This window comes from Odontesthes bonariensis, chromosome 10, assembly GCF_027942865.1.
Source record: "Odontesthes bonariensis isolate fOdoBon6 chromosome 10, fOdoBon6.hap1, whole genome shotgun sequence".
In the NCBI taxonomy this organism is placed as follows: Eukaryota; Metazoa; Chordata; class Actinopteri; order Atheriniformes; family Atherinopsidae; genus Odontesthes; species Odontesthes bonariensis.
In genome coordinates, this window is record NC_134515.1 from 19,957,325 (window position 1) to 19,969,289 (window position 11,965).

Here is an 11,965-nt window from a genome sequence, read left to right on the forward strand (position 1 = left end):
TTTAAATTTCTCAAACAGCTAAACATTTATGTCCAATAAATCTTTGGAGCCATATCTCAGTTGAGGCGATTCTTGTTTACCCCTCCTTTCCTCCCTTCTGTGTCTCTCTTTCTCTCCACTTCTCCCTTTTCCAGTGAACTCTGCTTACAATGGGACGGAGCCAAAGCGGTCTCGGACAGCATACACCCGGCAGCAAGTCTTAGAATTGGAGAAGGAATTCCACTATAACCGATATTTAACACGGCGGAGGCGCATCGAGATCGCACACACCCTGGTTCTCTCCGAGCGACAGATTAAAATCTGGTTTCAAAACCGCAGGATGAAATGGAAAAAGGATCACAGGCTCCCGAACACCAAAGTGAGATCTTCCTCCTCCTCCGGGTCCAACACAAGCTCAGCAGCCGGCGGAGTGGCCGCTGCTTCGGCCACTAACACTGGGGCCCCCGACGAACTCACCGGAGCACAGCATGGCGAGGATATTACCAGGTTATAAAAACCACGAACCAAGAGTGGGGGTAGACAAAGAACTGGTTATTTATAGAACAATTATATATTTTGTTTTCTTAGCTATCATGTGCGGTTTCCTTTAAGTCCAAAGTTATATAAAATGCATGTTATATGGCATGGATTACTGCGAACACCGATGAATTATTTTTACGTGACACAGGGTTTAATTTATTTGAAGTTCAATTATTATGATGTTTTTTATTAAAAAAATGTTTTGAATGAAGGAGGAAAAAGTAGAAAAAAAATTACATTTTATCAAAATGTTATTGTGGGCCATTCTTTTGCCCTGCTGCCCAAGGTAAAATGCACAATCTATTTATTTCAAACAACACTGGAAGGATATCGCTATAATAATAATTATTTTTGGTATATAAAAAAGCTGGAACACACCATTGATCTTGAACTTGTGTGTTTAGGACTACAACCATGTGAATTGCCTCGTGTATTTCAGAAACAGGATTTTTGATCTGCAGTTTAGTTTTTGTGGTGTTGTTGTTGTGTTTAGACCGTTCAAAAGCAGATTATTGTGAAATGCAATAAACGGAGTTTAGTGTACTTGTGCTAATCATATTGGTCAATAAAACAGTGAGTGTCTACTAGTTTTACATAACGTTTGCTCGAAGTTCATTTAAGGTATGGTGAGGTCTACGACTATAGAGTGGAGGTTCTTCTTAACACTGTACATATGTGTAAATATAGAACATTTTATGAGGGAAGTAAGAATCACTGTGTTTTCAGACTGAGTTTTCAACCCTTCAGTTTCTTCTTTTTTTTGCGCCCTTGAATTAGCAATGTGTACAAACATGGCGTGTGTGTGGGAATGAGTGCGTGTGCACGTTTTGTTTAAAGCCTCACGTCTAATGGACTGAAGTTGTTTCTGAAATATGAAAAAGAAGTAGTTTACGCTGTGCGTTATACGTACAACCTCATCAGTCTGAAGGGCATTCAATTAACGCTACAGACAAGCCTCTGAGGCCCTCCAGTCCACACTGCACTGCCTGTGCTGGTGCCACAAATGAAGCCCTTTGCTTCCGTCTCCCTGACTTCAACACAAATATGCATGCGGTTCATTTAGAGTACATTTGTAATGTGTTGTGGTTTATAGGTTGTTGTAATAATATTCTTATTCATTTTGTAACACGACTAGTGGCCCTGCTTTTTCTATTCTCCACTGCGCCATGCGACTGGGTTTTCATATGTGAAAATAAATAAATAAATAAAATAAAGTCGTGAACTGCCGATAGATCCAATGTAATGCCTCTTGTGGTGTTGGTTAAATCTTAGGAGGGTGCTGCGGTTAACTGGCTGACCTTTGTTATCAGGTTCTGGCCGCAGGGATGTTTCCTTGTGTGCTCACTCTATGCGTTCTGCTTGTAGAAACACCTTTTGTTTTGACTCCCTAGTGCACTTTACCTCCATGGTTTGCAGCAACTCGCGAGAATACAAAACCCCACTCTTTCAAAAAACGGCGCTTAAGGAGACACTGTGCAACGTCATCCTGCGCCTTTCACCGGACTGTAGGGCTGTTTTACAGCTGCAGACCTGCTGGATTGAGAAAGTTATCACTCAAACTGCACTTTCAACTGACAAGTCTTACGATTTTTTTCTTGTTTCTCCTTTTTTTCAGCCCACTTTTTCTTTTCTTTTTTCTTCTTCTTTTTTTTTGGACAGATGGAGTTTAAACATGACTTAAACCCAAAGACGCGCAAGAATTTGATAGATTATTGAAACTGTGACATGAATAGGTCTTATAAAATGCCTTGCTTAGTGGGAGGCAAAGGAACACAAAGGGAATAGATATTCTCCATCATCAATCTTTCACCGCAGAGCTTTGTATTATGTTCTGGAAAACAGCCCTGAAGATAGCCGGTTTTTTATCCCATCAAATGTTATCTACCATGCTGAAATCTGTACCACTCTCCACAAATGTGAATTTGTAGCTGCACTCCAGAAAAGACCACTTTAACGGGAACAGATGTTAAAATCTGCTTTTGGGACGTGGTTTGGGAAAGTCACTAGAATAGCGATGAGACGGCGCTGAAAAATGAATCCAGAAGCCTTTATGTTGCTGGACAGATTAGAGAAATTAATGTGCTCGCCACAGTCGCAGCATCCCTCCAGCCCTTTTCTAGGCCCTGTCGCCTCCATGTCGCGAGGCTGAAAAGGTACTTCATTGAAGTTTGGGGGCGAAATAGGAGAAGGCCGAGTTCACCTCGAGGACACATTTTCTGTCCCATTAGGCTCATTTCAGTCTGGATGGCCGACCTCTCCAACCCTGTGACCTGACTCACTCACTATACGTGTACCTTCTGTGTGCACCCTCGCTGGTCCCCCTTGGCCTAGGCTTTCTTTGTGGATTTTTCTGCGTCGAGTCTATAGAGGGGCCTGCAGCGGGGCATCACTGAATGTGCTGCTCCCTTTGTTAAAAGGGTGACATCAGACAGCGTTGAACCCACGGACAAGTCCTTCTTTCTGCATCCAGCAGATCTTCAGGACACCCAAATACGCGCCTACTTTGTCTGGAGCCTCATTCGATCTTGTCCAAAATGGTTTTTGAAATACTAAAACAAAAACAAAAAAGTATTTTATATTCAATGTTTTTATCGTAGCAGATTTTTTTATGCAAGCTGGTTGCTCGCAGTTAGCCGTTAAATTTAGAAGCAGGATTGAAAAAAACAAACAACATTTTTTACATAGTGATTAGTGACAGTCCCGCAGGGCCCCTAAAAAAGACGCAGTAAAAATAGTTCAACTCTGTGTGCTCACGTGACTTATACTTAAACGACTAACTGGTCCCAGGTTGGCTCCTGTGTTCAGAAGTGAGCTGCCAATTATAGGTGTTTCTGACAGTATTGGGACACTTGGTTCAGTGTGATTAGTTTATGCACCGGGACCTTGAAGTTTCTGCTCAGAAAAACCTTCCAATGAGACTCCACATTCCCCTCAAACGTTTAGTTTTACGCACTTGCAAACTTCTCCCAGTGTATTTAGCTTTTGAACGCTGACAATCCTTAAACTGACCCGTGTGCTATGACTGGTGAAGAAAAATTAATGCCATTATTTTCTAATTTTATTTGAAAATGTTTTACTTTTGTTTCACCCTCAACACTCCACTTGTATCATTTGGCTAACATCTTTCTTCTGTGGCAAGGACCAAACTTTCAGCGTTGATGGAAAAATATTCCACAGCTTGTCTTCCAAGATTAACAGCTGACAGCGAAGGCCAATGTGTCACTGTGTCATTTGATCCTTCATCCTCCCTGTCATGTCTTCAAAGCTGCAGGTGAAGCTCAGATTGTACACTCCGAACAGTGACCACATGGACCGTTTGTTTGAGCTCTTGTAAATGAGGGTTTGTGTAATTTGAATTTGACTTTCCTTTATAGCTTTGTTGGACTTTCTTTGGGTTGGTGTAAAACTAAACCTGAGATTTGCATTGTAATCTCTACAAAGAAACCCCTCGTTTGTCGTCATAAATCAGCATAATGTCTCACATTTCTGTTTTTTGACGTCGTGCCGCCACCAACGCCACAACCTTTCTTGGTATTTACATTGATAGTTATCCTCGTTAGATGTGATAATTAAAAAAAAAAAAAAACAACAGCAACAACAACAACAACAACAACAACAAAAAAAAACGTCTGTAGTCTACTTTTTTTCACATGGTCTGAGCAAGCATGTTGTTAATTCAACCCGTATTTCAAAGCCAAGCTCTTATCTGTCAGAGAATCAACATGAATGCGAGAGATATTATCCATCCAAACAACGTCCTCTGCCTTCAGTCTTGTTTATGAATGAGTATGTGATTCTTGAAGTCTAGAATAAGTATGTTGATTTAAAGCTTTACAAGCCCTCTGCTCGAAGCCGAATCTGTGGGTTAACTTTGAGAGGTGGTGTCTTTTTTAACCCCTCCAGCTTGCATAGTATGGTGCATTTCTTTTGTTTGTTTGAATTTCACTGTTTAAATTCCTAAACACTTACTCAGCTGTAGCTGGTTCTCAGACTTGAATCTGTTGAAACACACATGATTTCCAGCCCACACTGCACCGCTGCAGGCTCCCTGTGATTTATGGAGCACCTCGGGCGAGGCCCCTCTCTCTCTCTCTCTCGGAAGATATAAAAACTTTACATAAGCACCCATCGAAATATTTGAACAAGTACAAAACAGAAATGAGCAGCTGCTCTGGCGCTCACGTGAGTTATGACCAGCATTTATTGTCTGCGCCAGGCTGAGCAGCGACACATGTTTGTCCACTCCTCTCAGGTAAGTGTCTCATTCTGCCACTTTGGTTTGTGGGGAAAGGTGCGGAGCCGAAGCATTGTTTATGTGTGTGGTGTGTTTGAACGGCGGCCATAGCAGCTGCATTAAGGCCCAGGGTTGAAACAGGGGTCACGCTGCTATTTTCCAGGGACGGAGAGGCTGCTTCTCATTGACCAGCAGTGGGTGTGTCATAAATCCGTAAATCTCTCTCCCATCCGTTCCCTCAAGGGAGCAAATGCACCAGCTTGCAGCAGCGCATGTACGTACACGCGCCTACGTTGGAGGTGGAGTGGTATTCATTTCCATAAAAGTTAGATTTCAAAAACCTATCAGAAATGTTGAAAAGATTTACCGTCAGCGCTTGGCGAACGTTTGAAGCAGGGGACGAGTGCAGCCTGGATAAACACTCCCAGTGTGGACTTTACATCACATAGAAATGATGGTGCGGCTGAACATATCGGTGTATTTTATGTCATCATAATGCCTCGCTGAGAAATATTTAATTTGCCTATTTGCTGCATCGTTGAGGACCCTAAAAATGACAGTCATTTCCCTCCCTTGAATGTGTCACCAGGGGCCCAGATACTCACTAGACTGAGTTATGGTTATGTTATTAACGTTTCATCAGCAGAGGTGATGTGAATGTGCAATCCTGACACTACAGATCTACAACTACGTGGGATAAGTGATTTGATTTTTATTTTCATTTTTCTTCATTTTACAATGATTCGTCGACGTGGCCACCAGTTGCATCTAAGCTGCAGCGATGTGTACTTGGAGCACTCTGAGGACTACCCCTGTAGTTTTACATTTATAAATGCCATCATAACAGATTACTTACTGTATGATAGACTATGTGGGGAACAAAGTGAAACCAAAAACTAAAAAAACACAACCCCTCCCTCCACGTTCACATTGCAAAAATGTCCAAGATTGATGAACAAGTTTTGATCTAAAACAACAAAAATAAAAGAAATGGATTTTCTTAGAACTGTCAGCTTAAACTCACTCGATCACATGTGATGCAAAATTATATTTGGGCTTTGTTTATCAACATTCAACCCAAACAAACTAGTTTTGATTGAGCATATGAGCTCCACAGCCAGGTCTCATGTAACACATCAAGTGACGTTGCGTGCCTCTACATTTTTTTCGCGAATCATTTTACTCCTGGTACTTTCTAGGAATGACACCCTGCTCCGAACAACCATTACCTCTTCACCTGTCAGGTTGCACTGTAAAAATGACAAAAAAGCTTAAAATGAGCCCAAATCACGCGCGAAAATGTGCCTTTAGTGTTGTGCTATTTAGATACACGCCAGATTGAATTGTGAAGTATATGGGGGGGGGGGGGGGGGGGGGGGGGGGGGAAACAGAAAGAATGAAAGAAAGAAAGAGAAAAGAAAAGAAAAAAATATCGTGTGTTGTCAAATTGCCTACATAGTCTAAGTGCATGAATGTATGTGTACCTAAAAAAAATATTTTAAGGGGAAAGAAGTTATATCCAAGTGTCACCTTCAAGTTGCACTTTTCCAAGCTGCAGGAGTAATGTTTGCCTCCACTCTGCAGCGGACAGGCCAGGCTTTACGGAGGGCTGGTGTGACGCACAGGCCGACATTAATGCTACACGTTAATGCACATGCTTACAAAAGTCGGCACTTGTTTGGGAAATTGACAACGTGTGTCTTCTCCTTCCTTATGAAGAACAGTCTGCAAACTCTGGTCCTTTCATTTCACTCTGCATTGTTTACAGCAATATAGGGCACCGGGCCCATAAATCTTCTCCTTGCTCTGGCAGCGCCATTTGTATGCACCGTTTTAACCGACAGCATCCTCTGCCCATTAACGTCTTCTCCCCAGCTCTCTCTCAGTCTCCCCTTATCTGTGCAGCTCTGTCCCCTGGACATGCATTAACTGATCCGTGCCTCCCTTGAGCCCTGAAAAAAACAACATTCTTGCTTATTTTGGTGTAAGGAATATATATTACATTAATGTTTAATTTATGGCAAAGGAAAATAAAAGCATAGTGCTGCATTCGCCCGATTTCGCTTCCCGTGTGCAGCTGCAGACATTTCCCCTTTTCCGATCTCTCTGTGGGTTATTGGTATGAAAAATAAAAGTTTATCGACAATTTCCTCGGTTGTTTGTGTCAGCAGGCGAGAGAGCGCAGAAGGTAAGGAGGAATTGTAAAAGGGTTGACACCCCGAGCGACCGGCGCGCTTTTGTGTGAGAGAGAAAAATGATTTATTGCCAGTGAGGCGGTTCAAACAGAGTTCACGGAGAATTGTGGTGGAGGCGCGGAGGAGCTAAATTATGGTCTTGCTGAGCCAGTATATCATGGATTCTATCTTCAATTCAGAGAGTGTGTTCAGGGGTGTGAGGCGAGGAAAACTAAACGAATTTAATTACTTTTCACTCAATCCTGGGGTGAACCTCCCTATCTTATAATAATAATAATAACGACCATGCTAATAATAATAACAACAATTATAATCCTAATAATTATTGGGCAATTATATTCAAACTAGACAGAAGCAGATGTCACATTTTTGTACTTTCACCTGATCCTGACACTGACTGCAGTGATTTTACAATTTAGCCTAAAGAGCACTGGAAGTACAACACGAGGCCACTGCTTTAGTCATATTGCCCACAATTAAAAGCTAAAATAAACAGAATATTCCAGTGTCTTAAATTGTCCAAAGTTGGGGCCCAACAATAGTCAAATGATCATATACATATATCAAGTCAATCAGTCAATCAGTAGGGGCATCCGTGTGGCTTTGAAGTAGCTCAATCATGCCATCAGTTGGAACTGAAATTAAAGTAAAACTCTAAAAGACACCTTTGCTCTCTGGAGCTGCAGGTAAAACCTCGGCGACAGTGGCAGCAAGGGTGAAACAGAGAAGGAGGACGGCTCCTCTCCTTCCAAGCTATGCAACCCTGAGTGCATAATCCATCACCTCTGAGACATCTAAAGAGGGCTTTCTAGACAGCTTTGTTGCAGTGAAACACCACAAGGAACTTCGGCTATATCCGAAGCTTGCTTCAACTAAGATTGATTCTGGCCCAGACTTCTCTCAACCCTCTGGAAGAGGGGGCACTTTTAAAAATGCTTGTGTTGGATTCATTATTCTACTTATTTATCCATTTTGCATATATTTGTGCATTGCTGAAATTAAGCAAACGCATTTTATGAGTCCCCCCCCCAAACACAATAACTCAGTTATACCACAATCAGTAGCTATTTGTACAAAATATATATATAAATAAATAAATGATAAAATATCTCCCTGAAAATATTTATTATGGGGTTTTGAAATTAAGTTGCAAATTCCATATTTTATTTAAGTGTATTGCTCCTTCATAGCCAGTCTGTATTTCCAGATCCCTGTGGTGTATTGTGTGCTGAGCGCTGTGGTTGAAAACGGGCGCACATTGGAGCTCTGTGCTGAACATGTCCTCCTTTTGTCCATTCAGGCGTGCAGCAAGCGGGATTGAGCATCAAAACATGTCCACAATGTTGCTTCACAGAGCTACCGACCGATACTGTACGGTGATGCCTGATTAATGCAAATGAGTGGAGTCGTCCTATAGAGGAAAAAAAATCTTTAATGATTGCCTCCTTTGTCTTTGTGCAGCAATGACTGTCATGCCTTTGTTTGACCACTCCCAGTGAATCCTATTAAGCTACACTTCCACTCCGACAGTTATAAGCATATGCTCTTATTTAAAGCAAAACCCCGCCGATTTATAATGCGCCCTTAAATTAGTTGAAAATGAAGTTATCAAAAATAATTCCTGTAATTTAGTTTTAAAGGCTTAAAACGCCTTTACTGCAGGCTGAGCCTCCAGCAGCATGAAAACAGGGGTAGTCTCAATGTTTGTTATCATGTTTGTGTGTAGAAAGTGGAACAAAGCTAAATGTATTCAAATAATTTTCGAAAGCTCCAGCAAAATAGAAAAGTGTTCTGTAAGCAGCTCGTAACCGTAAATTATATTGCATATAGACACATGGCTTCTGTAGCAGCAACTCTTATTCTGCCGTCATTTTGTGATGAAAACCTACCACCAAACAGTTAAGGGTGTGCAGCTGCATGCGTCGGCTCCTTCAATTCTTGTCAAAGGATTTACAATATTATAAGAAATCTTTGCTCACTTTCTAATAAGACGCTCCTCACCACACGTGCAATCTTTGTCTGTCTGCCATTTCCCTCTCTCCGTTTAAACGCATCTCCCTCTTTCTCTAGCCCACTGATCACACATTTCTTCGCATCTTTTCATATTCCGTGCAGTGATTTTTATTTTTTTTTAATCCCTAGGTAAGAAAGGCAGGCTGATCATAGAAATGTCTGAAGAAATATGGCAGAAGCTTCTTCGGGCTCCCCAAGTTGCCAGCGGATTACTTTGCAACTCCAGAGCTCAGTCATTGGCGGACGGCAACACGTGACCACGGCACCCTTCTGGTAAATATTATTCAAATGTTCCACATGGTTTACTGTTCCGCATGCCTTTATTCATTCAGGTTAATTGTGATCTGTTATTAGACCGATAGAGGTCCTTCTCTTTACTGCTGTTGAGGGACTCTTGATTTTTATTTTAGACAGTTTGATGAGCCGGTTCCATGGACCCCCAACAGTCTGATGCCCTCCCACTGCAGCTGCATGGCAACAGTTTTGCAATGAGATCTGGACATTTGCCAAAACCAAACGAGGGATATAGTGAAGGAGGAGGAGGAGGCCATGTGGCAGAACTTAAACAGCAAAACATGACCTCTTCTACTTCTCTCAGTTCCAGGTTGAACTCGCATGAGTGCCCACTGGAGCCTGCATTTCACTGTCATGCCAAGGGCAAGGAGGATATGAAAAGCAGGGGCTGCAGTCTACTCACCATCTGCCACTCAGGGGGGATTTTTCCATGGATGAAGCCACGGACAACTGCCTCTGAACAATCTGGTAACTAAACTTTTCTTTACAATCTTTTAAAGGTAAGAACTGAGTACACATAGAATAGTTATGATTCGTGGTTGTTGCTACTTTTTGAGTGGAATGAGGATCCTGATTGCCAAACAGCTTGTTAAAGTCCCCTACGGATGTGACATCTCTTTCTTTTTAGTCTATGGCAAAATGTTGCAGCACAGTTAAACAAATTTAACGTCACGCACTGTTTGTTCTACCACTCCTGTAGGCAAATGTTCAAATAAGAAGAGCTGCAGCACATGGGCTGTAAATTTGCAACTGAGGATCCTGCTTTTTAAATGGCAAATGTCATCACTTTACATTCTGTTGTTTCTTAACACAAATACAAAATAGGGTCCTATTATACTATGCCCCAAAGGGTGGGTATGTAAGTTTATTTTTAGTGCACAATCACAAATCTCTGAACAATTTGCAAAAAGATAACAGAAGACAACCTCAAAGAGAGATTATCTATGTGATGAAAGAAAGGCACCAACAGCAATTTCATTCATGATTGCTTGAATGTAATACTAATGATGCTGTTATTTTCCACATAAACAGATAGCTATCACAGTCATAGTTCTACAAACAAGCCAGCATATAAAAAGAAAAGAGTCTGCCATGTTAAAGAGTGCAGCTTTCTCTCTAAGGCACTCACTATAGGTCTTATTAAACATCCATTAACCCCTCTATGTCATGTTGTTATCAACAGGGCCCTGGTATTGCTCATATTCATGTCAAGCTGAATCCCTAATGGTGATTATTTTCAGTGTTGCTCCCAAGGTACCTTTTAAGTGACTGAGATGGGGATTTGACAGGTCTGCTTCCATGTGTCGCTCTGATTAATGTGGCCTGTCAGGCAGCCGTAGTGGCGTCAGATGTTTCCCCCAGACTGCCTCTTTGGGAGGGAACTTTCCCTCCAAACATGAAACAGTAGACAACCAGTCTTCTATGGTGTCTCAAGCACAACTGAATAAGAAATGAGGGCTCCACATTGTCTCAGGTTGATTAGCTGAGAATTAACACGGGCCTGGCTGGCACCTGAGGTTTCCTTTTAGAGGCTGTACATTTCCGGACGGAGCTGTTAGATGCATGGCACTTGCTTTTAACATCTTCTTTTCTTTATGTACTTTCCTCCACCATCAGTCAGCAGAGGTGTGGCAGCTACTGTGTCAGGCAGACGAGTGAGGAGGGAGAGAACAGCCTTCACCAGCAACCAGCTGCTGGAGCTGGAGAAGGAGTTCCACTTCAGCCCTTACCTGCATCGTCGCCGGAGGCTGGAGATGGCTGCCGGGCTGCAGCTCACCGATCGGCAGGTTAAGATCTGGTTTCAGAACCGCAGGATGAGGCACAAGAAGCAACACATGCATGGAAAAGCGACAGATTTTTCACAGAGTCCTCCTTACAGCCTAAGCTCTTGTGCAGACCACCTGAGGCTCCCATCAGCATGTGCTTTCAGAGCTTCTTCCTCTTCATCCTCAGACCTGCACTCCATGGATTGTGCTATGTCTTCCCTGTTTAGTTCCTTTAGCAACAGCAGTAGTGCACAGTGTTTTCAGCCTGCAGATCTGCCCCATCTAGACTGCATGTTTCCCTCTGTTGCAAATGGTCCACCACCCTGCCGAAAGGGTGTAGATGGTCATCAGCATGCCGATATTTCAAACTGGCCCTGAGGCCTCATAATGGCCATCTCTTCTGCGCTCATCAAAATCTCAATCATGCATCCACTTTTACTTACTTATGAAATACTGGTGGGTGTCTGATCATCATCCCAGGAATGCAATCCCCTTAACCAATCTTTCATTGTTCACGTAACATTTTAATTAAACAATATGAAGACAGCCTAATTAAAGGAGAGATACAGCAATATCATTCATGTTTCTCAGTCAGAGCAACTGAAGACTGCTGGTCTTTACATTTTTGCGGCTCATATCATGTTTCACAGCATGCAGGAGACATTGGAACAATTATTACATAATTGTCTCGTGCTATACTTTTATGGGTGTAACATTCGTGTAGTTGCATGTTTAACACATGTGGGAATCAGACCTGAGAGAGGATTTTTTTTTTCTATTTCCCTCTCTTAGACGGTAACTAAGTGTATTGTCATGTTTTGCATTAGAAGTCTTTTTCATTGTGAACTGTAAAAGCAGGTTGTTTGTGTAAAATGCTTTAACTGTGAAATGAGCAGAATACTGTTCATATTGGATTATGTTATATTTTTTGTTAAGCCATTAAA

General features: G+C 42.0%; 1 protein-coding gene across 3 annotated transcripts in view; it reads left to right on the forward strand.

Moving 5' to 3' along the window:
* LOC142390913 (homeobox protein Hox-C4a) overlaps positions 1 to 11,965 on the forward strand; it is a 33,017-nt gene extending 21,052 nt beyond the window's left edge. The window contains exons 2-5 of one of the 3 annotated variants that reach the window (XM_075476790.1): positions 135 to 486; positions 9,091 to 9,234; positions 9,560 to 9,723; positions 10,873 to 11,965. In XM_075476790.1, coding sequence (XP_075332905.1) covers positions 135 to 486; positions 9,091 to 9,094 — 356 coding nt within the window. In that variant the 3' untranslated portion in view covers positions 9,095 to 9,234; positions 9,560 to 9,723; positions 10,873 to 11,965. Of the gene's footprint in view, positions 1 to 134; positions 1,594 to 9,090; positions 9,235 to 9,559; positions 9,724 to 10,872 lie in introns of those variants that run through there. The other 2 variants (XR_012770498.1, XM_075476789.1) reach the window with 2 other exon arrangements.